This window comes from Leptosomus discolor, chromosome 1, assembly GCF_034619465.1.
Source record: "Leptosomus discolor isolate bLepDis1 chromosome 1, bLepDis1.hap2, whole genome shotgun sequence".
Taxonomy (NCBI): Eukaryota; Metazoa; Chordata; class Aves; order Leptosomiformes; family Leptosomidae; genus Leptosomus; species Leptosomus discolor.
Window position 1 is genome coordinate 166662257 of NC_141391.1, and position 16123 is coordinate 166678379.

General features: G+C 36.2%; 1 protein-coding gene across 5 annotated transcripts in view; it reads left to right on the forward strand.

Moving 5' to 3' along the window:
- ANKS1B (ankyrin repeat and sterile alpha motif domain containing 1B) overlaps nt 1-16123 on the forward strand; it is a 452709-nt gene that overhangs the window by 212015 nt on the left and 224571 nt on the right. For 4 of the 5 annotated variants that reach the window (XM_086470670.1, XM_086470683.1, XM_086470690.1 and 1 more), the window contains exons 14-16: nt 12619-12635; nt 14586-14597; nt 14813-15362. In XM_086470670.1, coding sequence (XP_086326796.1) covers nt 12619-12635; nt 14586-14597; nt 14813-15362 — 579 coding nt within the window. Of the gene's footprint in view, nt 1-12618; nt 12636-14585; nt 14598-14778; nt 15363-16123 lie in introns of all 5 variants that reach the window. The other variant, XM_086470676.1, reaches the window with a different exon arrangement.

The following is a 16123-nucleotide window of genomic DNA, read 5'->3' on the forward strand; positions in this document are numbered from 1 at the left end:
TTGCAATGGGTCCTACTAAAGCATCTATCCTTATAGGCCCCTATCAAGTATTGAAAGGCCACAATAGTCTCCCTGGTGCCTTCTCTTCTCCAACAACCCCAAGTCTCTCAGTCTGTCCTCATAGGAGAGGTGTTCCAGCCCCTGATCATCCTCGTGGCCCTCCTCTGGATCTGCTCCAACAGGTCCGTGTCTTTCCTGTGCTGAGGACTCCAGAGCTGGATGCAGTACTCCAGCTGGGCTCTCACCAGAGTGGAGAAGAGGGGCAGAATCACCTCCCCACTGCACGCTTCTCACATCTTGGTATATGATGGTACTTCCACACACACAATGAAGATGAAACATCTTTACTTGCTCTGAGTTAGTCTCTCTAACTGTCAAGATAAAGTAAGGAAAACTCATACCACAAAAAGGCTTAGAGTTCTTAATTTTCAACAGGAATTCTTAGAGAGTTAGCCGTGTAGGGAGAAAATCATATTGCTCTGCAAATCTTCACCTGACAATTGTGAAGTAAAGTTGTACAAGTGTGATAGTCTTTCTTTTTTAATAGTGTTAATGAATTGACTTCAAGTACAGGCAAAAAGTATCAGACCTTGGAAATGAGAGATTTATGCCGAATCTTTTTCATTCCTGTAATAAAAACACTGCTGTGTTGGCTTTAGTATAAAGCATGGTTTAACTGAAGTAGAGGAAAGATACCAATATTAAGATGCAGAGAGTTACTTTGATTCAGACTTCTGTACTTCTCTATGATGATTACTGCATGTCTTGGGCTGCTATGAAATTATAAGATCAATTAAAGTTCAGATTGATTAGAGATATTTTGAAGGCACTTGCAAATTTAATACTTTTACTCTTTATATTGACAGTCGGACTGTGAGGTTAGGTGTACTTAAATCAAGTTTCACTTAAAATTTGCTTTTAAACTTCACTGATCAATTGTCATATCTGTTGAGTTAATTTTCATTTTGAAACACATAGGATATTTCCTCATACATTTGTAATTTTTTTTTAAAAAAAATTGTCCAAGTTATAATAACTACCCACAGAGAAGGCTGGCAGAAAGGAAGTGGCTTTCAAAAAAAAAAAAGGCCTATATGGCTCTTTTCTCTCTGCAGATTTGTTCTTTGTTTACCAGTACTGTAGCTATCCCAATTACTTTAAATTTTGGCTCACCCTTTATTGTCTGAGGAGAGAAGGAAGATTTTAATAGCTTAATGACTTGTTTTCCATCTAAAGACTTGAAGAAAATTCCATTATCTGTTAACTGGGCTAGAAAGAGGCCAGTATACATGTCCCAGTTGGTAGTTCACTCCTTGTTCACTTAAGAACTACCTGTCATTCTTCTTGGAAATACCTAATGCATGTCACTTATTCCTACCACGCTCATCAGCCTTCTTTCATTTAGTTTGGTGCAGATAGGCAGAATAATTAAATAACATAATCTAAACTGCTAACAGTACTATAATTTTCAGGGTAACCTGTTCCAGGAATGATCACCTCAACTTTTTTTGACTGTGCTTCTTTACATTAGATGCTTGTATAAAAATGCTTTCAAGATGCAAGTATTGACTAAATACTTGGCATTTCATCTTTGTATCTTCATGAGATTTTTGAAAACTAATTAAAAAACCATAAAAACACTTTGCACATTAAAAAGGTCCTTTTTTAGGACCAATTTTAATTTGAAAATCTCATCAGAAGCTTATGAGTTTTGAATCTTTGGTCTTCAGAATGCTTTTCCTTTTATTCTTATTCGCTTCTCTCTTCCCTTCTCACTATTTTAACAATAATTTTTAAAAAATTAAAAAAAAAAAAAAAAGAAAACATTTGCCAGGTTTTGTTCTGGTATCTGTTATGGTGCTGTCTCATATATTGAGCTGCTAATGGTGCTCATTTGCTTTTTTAAAGACAGGAAGAAAAATTGTGTAAATTTCTCAGGAGACTGTGATCATTTGATTTGTAATATATTCCAAATGAAGAATATGCTAATTAAAACAATTGTAATATTGTTTCTGCAATTATTTGTTAATTATGATTGACTTAATGAACTAATTCTGCATACTCAGTTCTCCTGAGTGTGTTTGGTAGGCTAGACAATTTGCCAGAGCAGAACTTCATCAAAGAAAACACTAGAAGATTCAGTGTTATTTCAAAGCAAGTTGATCTTGAGCCTCCACCGATCTGAGTAGCAGCAGCAGCGAGCTTCAGACAATGCAAGGAATTGTCTTTTTCAGCAACATAATGTACACCGATGTTAATTTCTCTACAACTGTCGATTTAGTTCAAATATACACTTGTTTTACAATTCCTTTGAATCATGAAGTGTTGGAACAATTAAATTTTGCTACATGACCTTAATTGCCTTAAAAGTAACAGCGAGAGCTGAAGCATGTGATATGCTTAGGGCAATGGACCAAGAAGGTGACTTCTGTAGAAGAGTTCTTGAATGGGTCAAGAGCAGGGGGCCTGAAGTTTAACAGATACAAGACAGTGGTTTGGGTAGCAACCTTTAGCTGGGCAGGTAGAGGCTACATTTTAGGAATAATCTGCAGGAAGATGTGTTGAGGCTTAAACACAGTATGAATGTGTTAGTCTATGGAAGTAAGAGACAACTTAGCACCAAAGCTGCAGAACAATGCATGTGAGAAAACAGTAGGTCTGTTCTTTCCTACTGTGTTTATATGTCTGACTGATGAAGAACTCGGCAACTCTGTCAGTTTTAATCTTCTCTTTTCTTTGGGGATAAGAGGGGGAAAGGAGGAGAGAGTGGAGAGAGGGAAGAAAGGAGTGTGTGCAAGTAAGCTGAGTCCAAGAGCTCAGACCTCTTTTCTGTAGTGAGTGAAAACAAGTATTCCAGAAAGGACAGTTTGAAGCAGGCTACTCTTACAAAAATTAATATATACCTGCTGACAGTGAGTCCCTTTCCAAGACAGAAACAACAGAAAGAGATATCCTAAAAGCTCAAAGGAGAAATGTGAAGCTTTTGACACTGCCATCCAATACCAAGGAAGTGTTTGAAATCATTGCCCAGGAGATACTTCTATTTTGAAAAATACTGAGGTTTGCAAGTTTATTCACGTGAAATGGAAAAGCAATATTTCTAAGTTTTCAGTGAGAAAAGCTGAGAGAAATGTAGCACATTCTTTCACCTTACTCATGCAAATCTTACAGTCAGGAACCACACCATAAATGGGAAGAATTATTTATTTCCTTACTGACCACAGTGACCAGGGCTAAAAGAATGGGGGCTATTATGCCTCAAAGGCAAATAGTGGCTCAGATACCTTCATAGGCAGTATTTGACATGTACAAAACTCTAGTGTGCCCAATAGACAAATTGATTGCGGTGAACAGAACTTTATTGTTTGTGGTTTTCAGTACAAAGGAAGTCCAGGTATCTCTTATGGACCTCCCACTAGAGAAATGTCCTAATGATCCACTGGATTAGGAATAAAATAGATCCAAGGAGGTCCAATAGATTGTGACCTATCCAATGAAAAAAAATTGCCATGTCTTATTTCCATTCTCAGCTCCCCTGATCTTTGAAGAAGACAGGTGAACTTATCAAATTGTTCAAATGTAAGTCTTCTGTTGATTCATTCTACAAAGATTTGGAAGAAATTCTTCTAAAGAAGAATAAAAACCTTAGATGATAGTGATCCCCTAATTATTTCTCTACATTCATACAGGTGTCTGCTTCATAGTAGCCTGTCTGAATAGCAGTCACGGCTGTATAATGCTTTTAGGAAATCTGTGCTACTTTTTTGCCTCTCCTCTATCTCTGCCCTCTTAGATATACAGTCCTCCTTTAAAAATGGTAAAATGGTATCACTTAAAACTGTTGCATATTACAGTTCATAAATATGGATTATTCCATGCAATTTTTGAGCTTTCCTAGTTGCAATTCCCTGCCCTTTGGCAGATTTCTCCTTCTTGAGAATCCATTACAGCAAGTGAAATCTTCCTTAGCTTCTCTGACGTTTCCAATTGATGATGGGAATCCATAGTTACGAGATTGGTGAACTAAGATAGAACTAACAACTCTGCAGGAGTTATATGTTCGTATATCAGCTCACCTGGTATTTGCATGGGACTTCCCTGTTGATGCAGTTTCTGCCTGTCTGTATATCTACGAAACATGATCACAATGACCCATTCTCTCCTCACCTGTTCCTCAGGCGAAATGTAAGCTCACCTGCTTAAACAGCAGAAATACATATATGATAAGAAGATCAGATCTGGCTGATCTGAGTCCTTAGTTCCCAGGTAAACATAGTTATTGATGTTTGTTCATCCGTCTTCCTACTGAGTGAAACATAAATAAATTAGAGCAGAATGAAGCAATAATAACATTCTAGGCCTGACTTGCTTCAGATATTTCCGGTTTAAGGACCTGATGAACTTGTTATAAATTGAAGCATTTATTTCCTCTCACACTAGATAAGAACTGGTTAATTCTGAAAATAAGTTGCTTTCTAAATCCAAAGTATCTAAGTACAGAGTAAGGATGTTTCATGTACCTATTAAAGATATGCCAACAACTGGATGGGGTTCTCTGGTGAGGAAGTTTTCTACAACCTATTGTTCCTGATATTCTGATCAGACTGTTACCTGAGCAGAATTTGGTCTATCAATTATGGGCCTATAATGCAATAATTCCCAGCAATATTAGTGTATTTTCTGATCCCTTAAACTCATATTCTAGTTTCCTATTTACATTTCCTAGGCTCTTGAACGACTTTATTTATGTGTTTCTAACAGTCAGGAGGATGTTTTTGAAAGACGTACTATCTTAAATACTTTTAGCTTGGTACATTATTCCTTTTTATTAGACCATGCTAATATTGTCATCATGTGCATTATTTCACCCATCTAAGAAAATGTTATTCTCAGAAGATGTAACATATTTGAAAAGCAGAGTTATTTGGCGCCTTAGGGGGGTATGCACCTGTCTTGTTTCAGAGAGCAAAGCTGGCATTGCAAAGAAGTATTGTCCTTTTGTGAATGGCAGAATTCTGTGGAAGCAACTGAAGATGTTATCAGCACCTCCTTCTAGTATCCACTTCTTTCATAGGTGGTTACCCCCAGATCTGGCTTCAGCAGAAGAGTTTCTGTAAGAACTTTCTAATCCATCTCGAGCAAAATAAACCAGATTAACTCAACGATAACCAAATTGGCACAGCCGATTTGCCCTAAGCAGATCAGAGGTCATTCTTACAAACAGCTCTGGCAGTGGAGCTGTTGAATGATACCTCCTGGCTGAGAGCAGCAGGGTGGGTGGTGATGTTTTCTGTTGCTACAGCTATTCACTAAATGAAACTGTCTTCTAACTTTCACACAATCCTGACAGAAGGTAAATCATTCAGGATTTCCATGTGTAGCATTTATGTTGTATGACTTTTCAACCAGTTACGTAAGTGGGGTTATAATTGGTATAAATGTAATTTAATTGGTATAAACTGTGCCTCTCTGTATCAAGCTCTGTAGTTCAGAAACGTGGATGGCAGACCCTCTGTTTCTAACCAAGAGAACTGACCTATGATTGGAAATATCAAGGAACTGTCTCTGTGGGAGCATCTGACCAACAACTGACCAGCAACTAATTGATGATTCATACCGTTTTTCATAATAATATTTTTAAATTTTTATTTATATTTATTTAGTAAGACAGCTTAGTAAAGTGTTATTTGTGATGGACCTGAAAGTTGATAGTTGTCTTCCAAGTTCATTCATTGCTTTTCCATGTCTGAACTATTGTAGTCTAATGCTTGTTTTTCGTATAACTAAATCTGAAATTGAATGAGTGCTTTCCTGCATTGACCCTCCTAGGAGTCGTAGTTAATTCATAGCAAGTGATTCCATGTTCCAAACACACATGTTTCCAAAAACCCTGGGCTAATATTTGGGGTCAGCCAGCCTTTCATGCTCTGTGCCACTCAGGTGATCTGGGTTCTTAACTTGATAGACGGTTTTGTGGAAGTAACCAACAGTCATTACTTAAAATGCTGAGAAGTTTTCCGTTCCTATCTAAGGTAAGTGTGTTTGAGTCACCTGAAGTGGGGTATATGCAATTATGTATTCTACAGTAACAGATTCTTTGAGACGCATTGTCTACATGGGTACTACCATCAGTACTCCTCGTCTGCTACCGTTTGACCTCTAAGAAACAATTCAAGTGCCTAAACAGACATACCTAGACCAATTTGGACACTCCAGATGATGCCATTTCTGGCCTCTTGCTACTTTTCTAGAAAGACTCAGGTTTCCAGTATATTGTGTATCACATCTGTTAGACCTTGCAGTCACCTTGGATACCCTACTGTGTCTAAAAGGGTAATATATGTCTGTTTAGTCACCTGAATCTCTTTTTTTTTCACAAAATCTGCTTTTAAGCATCCTGTGTGTGACATTACTCTTTAAAGTAACAGCAGTTATTTGTGAAAAGTGAACATCTTTTAGAAATTGTCAATCTGCCTACCTAAAAAGTTAATATTCTTAGCTAAATTATTTTGCACATAATCTTTTAGATGGATTTTTTTTTTTTTAGAACATTTATGTTTTGTAAATACTTTTCAAAAGCATTTATCCTTTCACATTTGCAACACCCAAATAAATCATTAGGGGGAAATGAATGTGGAGAATCTGGGTTTTATTCCTTTGCTGTCCCTATCCAGTATTTATAACAAAAAAGATGTAGTGAGTTGCGAGCTTGCTAAAAGGGTATGACTTTTAGTGGTTAGTTTCAGAACAGTTTCATGTAAGTAATTTATAAAATTGTAGTAAATGTTCCACATGAAGTTGAAAAACTTTGCAGTTCTGGATGTAATCTTCTGTGATCGCATGTAGCTATACCTAGAACTGGACTGTAATTCTCCAGGCAGAGGTATTTTCTAGACATTTTTAATATTTATACATTTTCTGTCCTTACAGCTTACTAGCTAACAGGATATTTTGCAAAAATTAAATGAGGCCATTTGGGATGAGAAGTCTTTATTATACATTATTTCTTATGAAAGCACTGATTCCATTCTCCCTGGCTTTGAAAGTTGAAATGAAATAGACCATAGATGAGCTTGTAGGTGGAATGAGGAGAGGCAAACTGCTTTGTATCACATCTTAAGTATCAGAAATACTGCTCATATCAGAAATATATTGTTTACCAAGGTTAGGAAAGACAGAAATATATGATCAGTGTAAATGCCAGAACATACATTTTGTATACTTTCTGCTTTTCTTTCATGCTTGGGAAAATTAAATTGTTACTTAGGCAAATCCTTCCTTCCAAATACACATGTTGAAATTGTGAGTAACGTCTCCTTTTAGAAACAGATTTCTAAAAATCATCCATTATTTTTCCAGTATCTTTTACCTTGACAATTAGTAAGTTTCGTTCCCAGTTCATGGAGGACTTTGTAATTCCTTCTTTTCATTTGATATGTGAAATATCAGGGGAAGAACAATTAACAAGGTTTCATTAGAGTCTTCAACAAAAGGATATGATTTCAAGAGCTCATCTGTCACATTCATATTGCATTGCACTGATTTTGGTTATTAAGTGTCACCAAATTTTCCTTTTCTATTACGCTTTCCTGCTGTACTACATTGTCAAATTAACATGTACTTTCTGAGCACAGCCACAGCCCACTCAGCTGAGAGCTTTCTACTGCAAGAAGAGACTACCACAGAGTTTCTCAATGCAATTATATGTGAACTTTCTGCAAAATTACATTTTGCATCAATTTCCATTCATTCCTCAGAATTTCTTATGAAAGATTGCTTGAGTGTTACAAAGAAACACTGAGGGTTTTTTTCCTTTTTCTGCATGGTAGAGTTGAAATATTCTACTAGAATTTTAGCTTGAACACAGGTCTTAAATTAGTTCAGTGTTTCACCTGGGGGATGTTGAAATTTTTAGTGGATAAACATGTTAACATGTTAGTTTTCTGAAGGATTCTTATTTTGATGAGTGGGTATAAGGCAGATTCTTGTGCTGTAAAGTGTCATGGTTCATGTCTGTCTTTAAGTTGTTTAGGAACCATGCTTATATAGTCACAGAGAAAGAAATTCTCATGGAAAAGGCATTATTGAGGTGGCAGCTGCAGCTCTATATTATTGTCTAGGTTGAATTTTGCAGTTAAAGATTGATCTTTTATGTGATCTATGTAAAAATTATACATGTTCCCCCTCAAATACAGAATATACTCCATGATTATCAAAACAAATATCTGAAAACATACAGGAGAGTCAATACATCTCTATACGGGTTAAAATTAACTCTATTTGCACCAGATTACACTGCTATTGCTGCAATTTTGGGCAAGAACTATATTTGGGTATTATAATGTGGCTAGAATTAGCAGAAATTACCACCTAATATCTTTCCTCACTGAAAGCTTTTTTCTTCATTAGAGGCTGGCAAGCAGTCTTCAGAAAACTCCATATGGAACTATCTTTCCCCTGAAATCCTTCTCATCTTTTGCAGTTCCTGGTGGGTCATTGTGAAACAAATGATTAAAATGTGGACAGTGAAACTTCAAAGAAGGAGGCAATAGCAAGTCAGTAAAATCCTTCATTGGACAGTCAAGTGCAGACTGCAACGTTAAGGGATTGAATTGGCAGTTATGAAGCTAGTAAGAGCAAACACAAAATCCACAGATACTTTTACTGTGGCCTCTAAGGGACTGTATGGCTTTGAGAAGCTGATAATGTTGGAATCTGGGCACAGACCCTGGAGACCACCAACACTAGCCTTGCAAACCGCCTTCTGGTGGTTTCTTTAGATTTAGGAGGAAGCAGAAAGAGAAACAGCAATCTGGCTGGACACTGTTGCTCCTCTCCTGTGTTGTTGCTGGTGACAATAGAAACCACTGTTCTTCATTAGTTGCTTAGTAATCATGTTGTTATATCTCCCACTCAGGTCCGTGGTACCTTGCTATGACATTTACTAGAGTGAGAAAACAGTGCACTGCGTCATCAAAGATATCTGCAGCCAGAATACCACCACCAAAGAGCTAGAGCTTGGTCAGAGCACTGTGTTGTTTGCTGTGTGAAATAATGCCTTCCTGAATATTGCTACTTCAGTTTTTACATACTATGCGTTTTCTGTCTTACACCTTTTCTTGCTGATCATCCCATTTTATGATATTGCTTTCACAATACAACCAGTATCATCACTATTGAAGATATACTAGTGTATCCAAAACAATCTTTATCACGCAAATAAGGAATTCTTTGCTTACCATCCTTCTCTGAGAGGGTACTCTCAAAATATTGATCAGCTATGACTGTTAGTTTTTTCAGTCAACCGAGTGTGTGGAAAAGAATGTTGAGAATACATTTTTGGGGAGATATTACACATGTGCAGAGTGTGCTGCCAAAAACATCTTTCTGGATCAAATGAAAACCGAACTTGAATAGATTAATAGTGCAGGGTGTCACAATACATTTGTTACCATAGCTATAGAACAAATTTCTAGTGGATTTTTGTTTTACATTAGGAACTTGTGCCATGGCAACAGCAATGACTGTTAAAGATGTAACTCTGTCGTTATAATTTTTCTATTACAGCTCTTTTCATTACTATTATTAACAGCTGCTGTTCTCCTGAATGTGCTTTAGTTTTGAACATTGTTGAGATACAAATGTGAATAAGCTGATTTCCAACTTCACATGAATGCAAAGTTCACAATATTTAGTATGCTCCCGATTTTCTTCATGTGCTTTGCGGTTTTGGAGTCAGATTCAGAAGACAGATATGTGAGTTTGATGAAGCATCTGTAAATTATAACTCTTAAATACTGAAAGCAAAAAATGGTATTCCACAGTGTTCTGTATGTGTACCACAAGCAACTGTGCCAGGGTGAAGGTACACCAGTGTGTAAATAAATAGCTGATTGAATTGGAATCTGCTGCGTAAATGCCAGTTTGGTTGTATATAAACTGGTGATAATAGCAATATGTATCTGTGGCTTTGAGATTATGGCAGAACTGAATTTAGTTGTAGTTCCAAATGTAAATGTTTTCCATGAGACACAGATATGGCTGTATCACAGTGATTTTCAGAAGTAATCCAATCAGATGGGTAAGCTGTATGTTCACTTATAATAACACTAAATATCTGTAGAAATGACATCTGTTTATGTTTTGGTATTCAGGATACTATTTACAAGTAAAAAGATAAGGTGGTAAGAAAAGTGGTATCTGGCGAGGAAGCAAGATCTCTTTCTGTTGACTTTTTTTTTTTTAAGATTACAAAAATAAATGTTGCAAAAAGAAAAAAAGAATTTATCATAAGCAGAAAACTTCTGTACATTGGGATTCAATCCAAGACTTTGAACTTCTCCACTTATTCTCTCCCTGGTATCCCCACACTCTTTCTTGAAGTCCATTCTCAGAAAACTTACTCAAAAGCCCATGAGAAAGCAAAACTGGTACAATTAACTTTACCATTATCTGAGTATAGACCTATGCAGTGTAGTTGCATATCATATTGTTTCTTAGTGCAAACTGAGTTGGTTGAAGCAAATAAAAATAAAGCATCTAATGAAAAGATTCAAAAACATATGGTAAAGTCAAGGGACAGAACACAACAGGAATGGAGAGTCTCTTATTTCTCCGATATACCAGTAGATTTAAGATTAATTCTAACCACACAGGACATTGATCACCAGTATAGATGGCTTAATGAAAGGATTTCTTTCAATGCACAGCAGTATTCAAAAGAACAAGAAAAATTTTGGTATGTTTAAAAACAGGCAGAAAATAATACATAAAATACCACATTTTGTGCATCACTACTAAGCCTCAGAAGAAATATTGATTTCAGTATCAGTTGTCTTAAACTTTATGGCAGAAATATGCAACGATAAACAGTCACCAATCTCAGATGACTATTAAATGCTAAGGAAGTATCTTTTTTTATTTCAGTATAGTTGCTGATTTTAGCAAGGATACGGAAGAGGTATTATATTATCCTATTTACAGTTTTTCATACTTTAAGTTCCTGAGACTGAGGTATTGGACATTCACATGAGCCATGAAGACATGTAGTTACAGGATTAGGTATGGTGGAGTTTGAAGAGGTTATTTAATATCTCGTGGTTGAGGTCTTAGGTCAACAAATACTGTCTTGGAATAAGAAAGAAAAGCATACTCTGGCAAATTATTTTATGACTGTCTGTTGCATGGATTCTCTTTTTCCTTCTATGATTTATTTAGAACAATATAGTGAGTGGTAGGCTACTATACTATTTAGAGCAGTGGTATAGTCCGTCTCTGTATTCTCATTATTCTCTGAAGATTTTAGGAAACTAAAATACTAATATAAATCTGTATTAAAAGAGCATTAGACTTAACAGTTATCAATTCAGAAGTCAAAAGATTTAGAATTATAATTGTATCATTAAAATGTTGGTTGGAAGGGACATCTGGAGGTCATCTGGGCCATCCTCCTATTTGGAGCAGGACTGTCATCATCAGATCAGATGTGACTTTTCCTAGCCAGGTCTTGAAATCCTCCAAAGTTGGAGATGCAACCTCTCTGGATAACCTGTTCTAGGGTTGCAGTGCAGCATGCAATGCTGCTTTCTTCTTAACCGTTATCATGACCGCATATCTTTTTTTCCTGTCAACCCCAGTCTTTTTCAATGCCCAATATAGATATGGTTGGCATTGCTCAAAATCATGGGGTGAAAAAGGCATAGCTATGAGATCTTTGCTTCCTTTGTCATATAATTAACGAAGTTCTTAGTTAAAGCAAAAGGTATCAAAGAAAAGAACTGACAGCTGAGGCAGCTGAACACTGCACAGACAATGCTCTGTCTCTTCCAGAGCTTTTGTTATGCTGATCAAGACAGACCAAACTTTATCCAAGTAGTCATTAATAGCACTTCTTGGTTTTTTGAATGCTGAATTTGAGACACTGGGGGACTGACTAATAGAACTATTGAAGTCAATAGCTACTGTACTTTGAAAATAGTCTGTGTTATACAATGTTAAGTACTCTGAACAAAGCACATCTTAAAGAATTTCAAATTTGATACTTAAAGTTTATGGATGGGTATTTTAGAAAAATAGCAGGTGATCACACAAAAAGTGAAATACAGCACTGCTAACACTTAAGAAGACTAAAGTTTGCACAGGCAACCTTCATTTTCATCTTTCCTGGCTTCCTTAAAGTGTTTGTGTGGGTATTTTAAAGATGAAAGTTATACCTACAATAGAATATATATATACTTATATATGTACATTATAACTGTACTGAAAGATCAAGCTGAAAAGGTTCATAATTGTATATTGATACTTAGCGTCTTTGAATACATTGCAAACTGCTACCACTTCAAATAAGAAAATAACCAAAAATAATGTCTTGATATGCCATTACTGCTAGAAAGTGAGATGCAAACACACTCTTTCTAGTCGTCTCTGTGTATATTGACTGACCACAGAGGAATGGGAGTTCTCAGAAACAACATATTTTGTTTACAGTAGTAAACTGAACAAAATCAGGGCATAAGATGACATCGGTGCTTGGCAGTCTGTACTGTTAAACCGTTGTGTGGGTTTTGGCAAGGTTTGGCCAACACTTAATAGTACCCACCCAGACCATACCCAGCTGAGGCCAGAGACCTTTCCCGGTAATTGTATGGATGGGCCAGCTCTGTCTTGAGAAGGAGGAGAGTTTAGCTTGAAGTGAAGCCTAGTAATTCCTTTAGATCCTAATAGTTGTTGGCCAGTTTTATTTAGTAGTATAGATGTAGCAAAGATGTTATTGAAGATAATATAGATATTAGAGAAATCCTTGCAATCCAGGTGTCTGTAAGCTCTTCTTTTTCTTATTTTATTCTTATTTCTTACTTTTTCCCAACAAAAACATTTATCTCTTAAATGAGCTCAATAGACAGCTGTATGACATGTCTCTGGAACAGCAGAATAGGATTTGGTTCATGATTAAGACATCTAAATCTAGGTATCTGAAAGCAAACTGGATGCCATCTCCCATTATAGTCATTGCCAGTCAGCCAATACAGTTAACAGAGTACAGGGAGTGATGCAGCTGACCAGCCCCAACAACAGTGAGCAGCATCACTCTCTGGGATCCACTGACTTTATCAATCTGATCTCTGACTATGGCAGGATCTTACACACTTCTTACTCTTGTAGATACGTAAAATGAGAGGTCTTAATTTGGAGTGGAATCCCAGATACTGAGTTTTCCGTGTGAGGGAAAAACACCAAAGTCAAGAATTATTTGCCTCATTTATTTTTCATTTTAAGTTCACCTTCAAAATTGCAGACATATAATTAGTTCAGCAGCTTTTAGAAGTCAAAGAAAGTGAGAATATTGTATGTTCTCCTTTTCCCCTGCTTTTTTCCCCAAACCCAACTTTTGTGATATTACTGATTCCTTAAACTCTGCCACATCCCACATTCAACTTTTTGCCATAACACCCCACATGTTTTTAGTTGCAGAATGTCTTAAGTGTAAATTCTAGTCAGTGGTTTCCCAAAGAAGAAAAGTAGATTTTCTTAGGTTACACTCCTAATTTTAATTAGAATTTCATCATGATATTGTAACAAATAAGAATAACATGTAATTTTACATTTTTAAGGTGCTGACTAGTTAAAGAGCTGATGGTGTTTTGAAGTACACACCAAAATCTTCTAGCATTCATGTAATTAAATGCTCTCTCGTTTTAGAGCTGATATTTTGAGATTTGTGGGGTTTTCTTACAAGCAGATATTTTAGCAAATAGGAGGAAACTGCTCAATTTCTTTGCAAATTATGACATGATGTTATGTTTGATTCCTTCTGGTAGCTAGTGCTGCGTATACACAGTCCTACAGCTAGAGTCTACATATAAACATACAACTTCTAGCAAGAATGAGATTAATGTATTTATCTTTAATGAAGTAGTTACAGAGATGCAACTGTTAGTGAGGACACAGTTGTTATGAGTAGAATATGCTAACATAATGCCATATGGGTAGAGTCATGTTATCCACACCCACTTCAAATGAGGCACCAAAGGTAGAAAAAGGTCTTTTTTTTTTTCTCCTTACAGCAACAGCCATAAAAAGAGTTATGAATTTTTAATAAATCCACTCTGAACTGTACCCAAAAGTGCATTTTTCTGTAGTTTCTTTTCTTTTGTATGTGTGCTAGATTGTTTCAGAAAGACTTGATTTCCTATTCTTTTTTTTTTTTTAATGGTTACCATTACTCTGAATCTATTCTGAAAAGTTCCCAGAAATAAAAACAACACTCAGATCTGTTCTTTAGAGACTGTCAGTAAAAAAAAAAAAAGGCATCATGGTGTAAATTCACTATTATTATAATGACTATAAAAAGAAAAATTACTAACAATACTCCTGACAATACTGGCTTTTCATGTGTGTTACTACCTACAATAACTAGCTAACTCATCTTACTGAACTGTATAATCTGTACACATTTCAACTCAATAACAAATTAAAAGAGACACCATCAAGTTGACAGAATAGAAATGATCTATTTTTTTTTACAAATTAGATTTTTCCTGGAATTTATGTTTAGCATTGAGTGGTTTTGCCTGTTGTTTAACCAGTCAAGATATCAAGTTTAAGGAGAGAATTGTTTTTTAAGAGACTGATAAATCAATTCATGGCATAAGTGTCTTTTATTTCTGTACATATGAAAGAACCAAGCAGCATACAAAAGTCATTTTGTGGAGAGTAAGGGTTTTGCTGTTTGCAGTATTTTCTCACCTTGGTTTTTTACAAGGTCCTGTCTCATTTCAGAGCGTCTTTGCCAGGGAGAAACATCCACTGAAAGTGAGCTTCCTGAAGGACACCCCGCTGAACAGTTTGCAGGTTTACTTCATGGATCATCACCTGCATGTGACCCACCTGCTAACCCACTCCAGCTGTACAGCAAAGCAAATCAGTGCAGTGGTCCACTAGAGAAAAGCATTTTGAGCAAGAGCACAGTGCAGCAGATACAGCTACGGAAGGAAAGCAACAGTGATCCTCCTGTTAAGAAAAAAAAGCCACCAGTTGTAAACAGAACCATATTTCATACTAAACCTAAACCAGTAGAAAATCATACATTGGTTGGCACGTCAACAAGGATAAGTGAACAATGGGTTATTACGACTGGGGGATTCGTGGAGCGAGCGTGCACACTTGGGAGAATACGATCTTTACCAAAGACTTTGCTTGAAATGCATTTGTGCAAAAACGTTTCAAAATCTGATTCTAATCTTATCACCCATCCACCAAATGACAAAAAAGCAAGAAGCAACTGGAGTGAACCCACACCAAACCAACAGTGCTCCAAAGGGAATTCAGAGAGAACACCTTCCTTCACATCAGAATGGGAAGAAGTAAGTTTTGTTCATTTTTAAGTACAAGCAAATATATGATATTGTGAAAATGCTGTTACTGTTTTTAGTTTCAGAGATGAAATAAAAAGTGAATCTTCTGCACTGCAGAGAATCCTCAGAGAGTATGTCATAGTATAATGCATGGTAGCATGACAGCTGGCACAAAATGCAATGCATTTCTGTTCAAAATGCTGCACACCTAATGAAGTCTATTGTTTCCGTAGTGAATTAGGTTAACCAGAAGTGATACTACAATTTGTTGTGACATTGATATTATTTCTTGCTGAAGCCCTCACCACTGACTCTAATAAAATGGGTAAAATTCTTTGTAGCTATGCCCATTATTTACATTATTTGCTAATTATTTTCCACCACGGCAATGCCCGCCAGCAAGAGACAAGAGAAAATGGCAGGAATGGAGAGTCTAAAATTTTTAGGTTGATTATGCATTCTACAAACCCTCCCTATATAACATGTCTTCTAACTTGTAGATAGCCTGTGTACAGAATGCTTGGCATATACCTGCCTCTTATGTGAAGTGGGAACACACTTATAGCTACAATGAATTCAGGACTATTAAAAGAAATTTCCACACTGAGTCTGTAGTGCACATGCTTGCGCATACAAGAGACTTTATTTTAGTTTTAGAACTAGATTAAAAATAAATTTTAGACATCTTTTTTTTTTTTTCTTCTGTGCTAAATTTCAAGAATGTAAATGATTCTTCATAGACACAGAAGTTCCCATCTTACTGAGGTAAA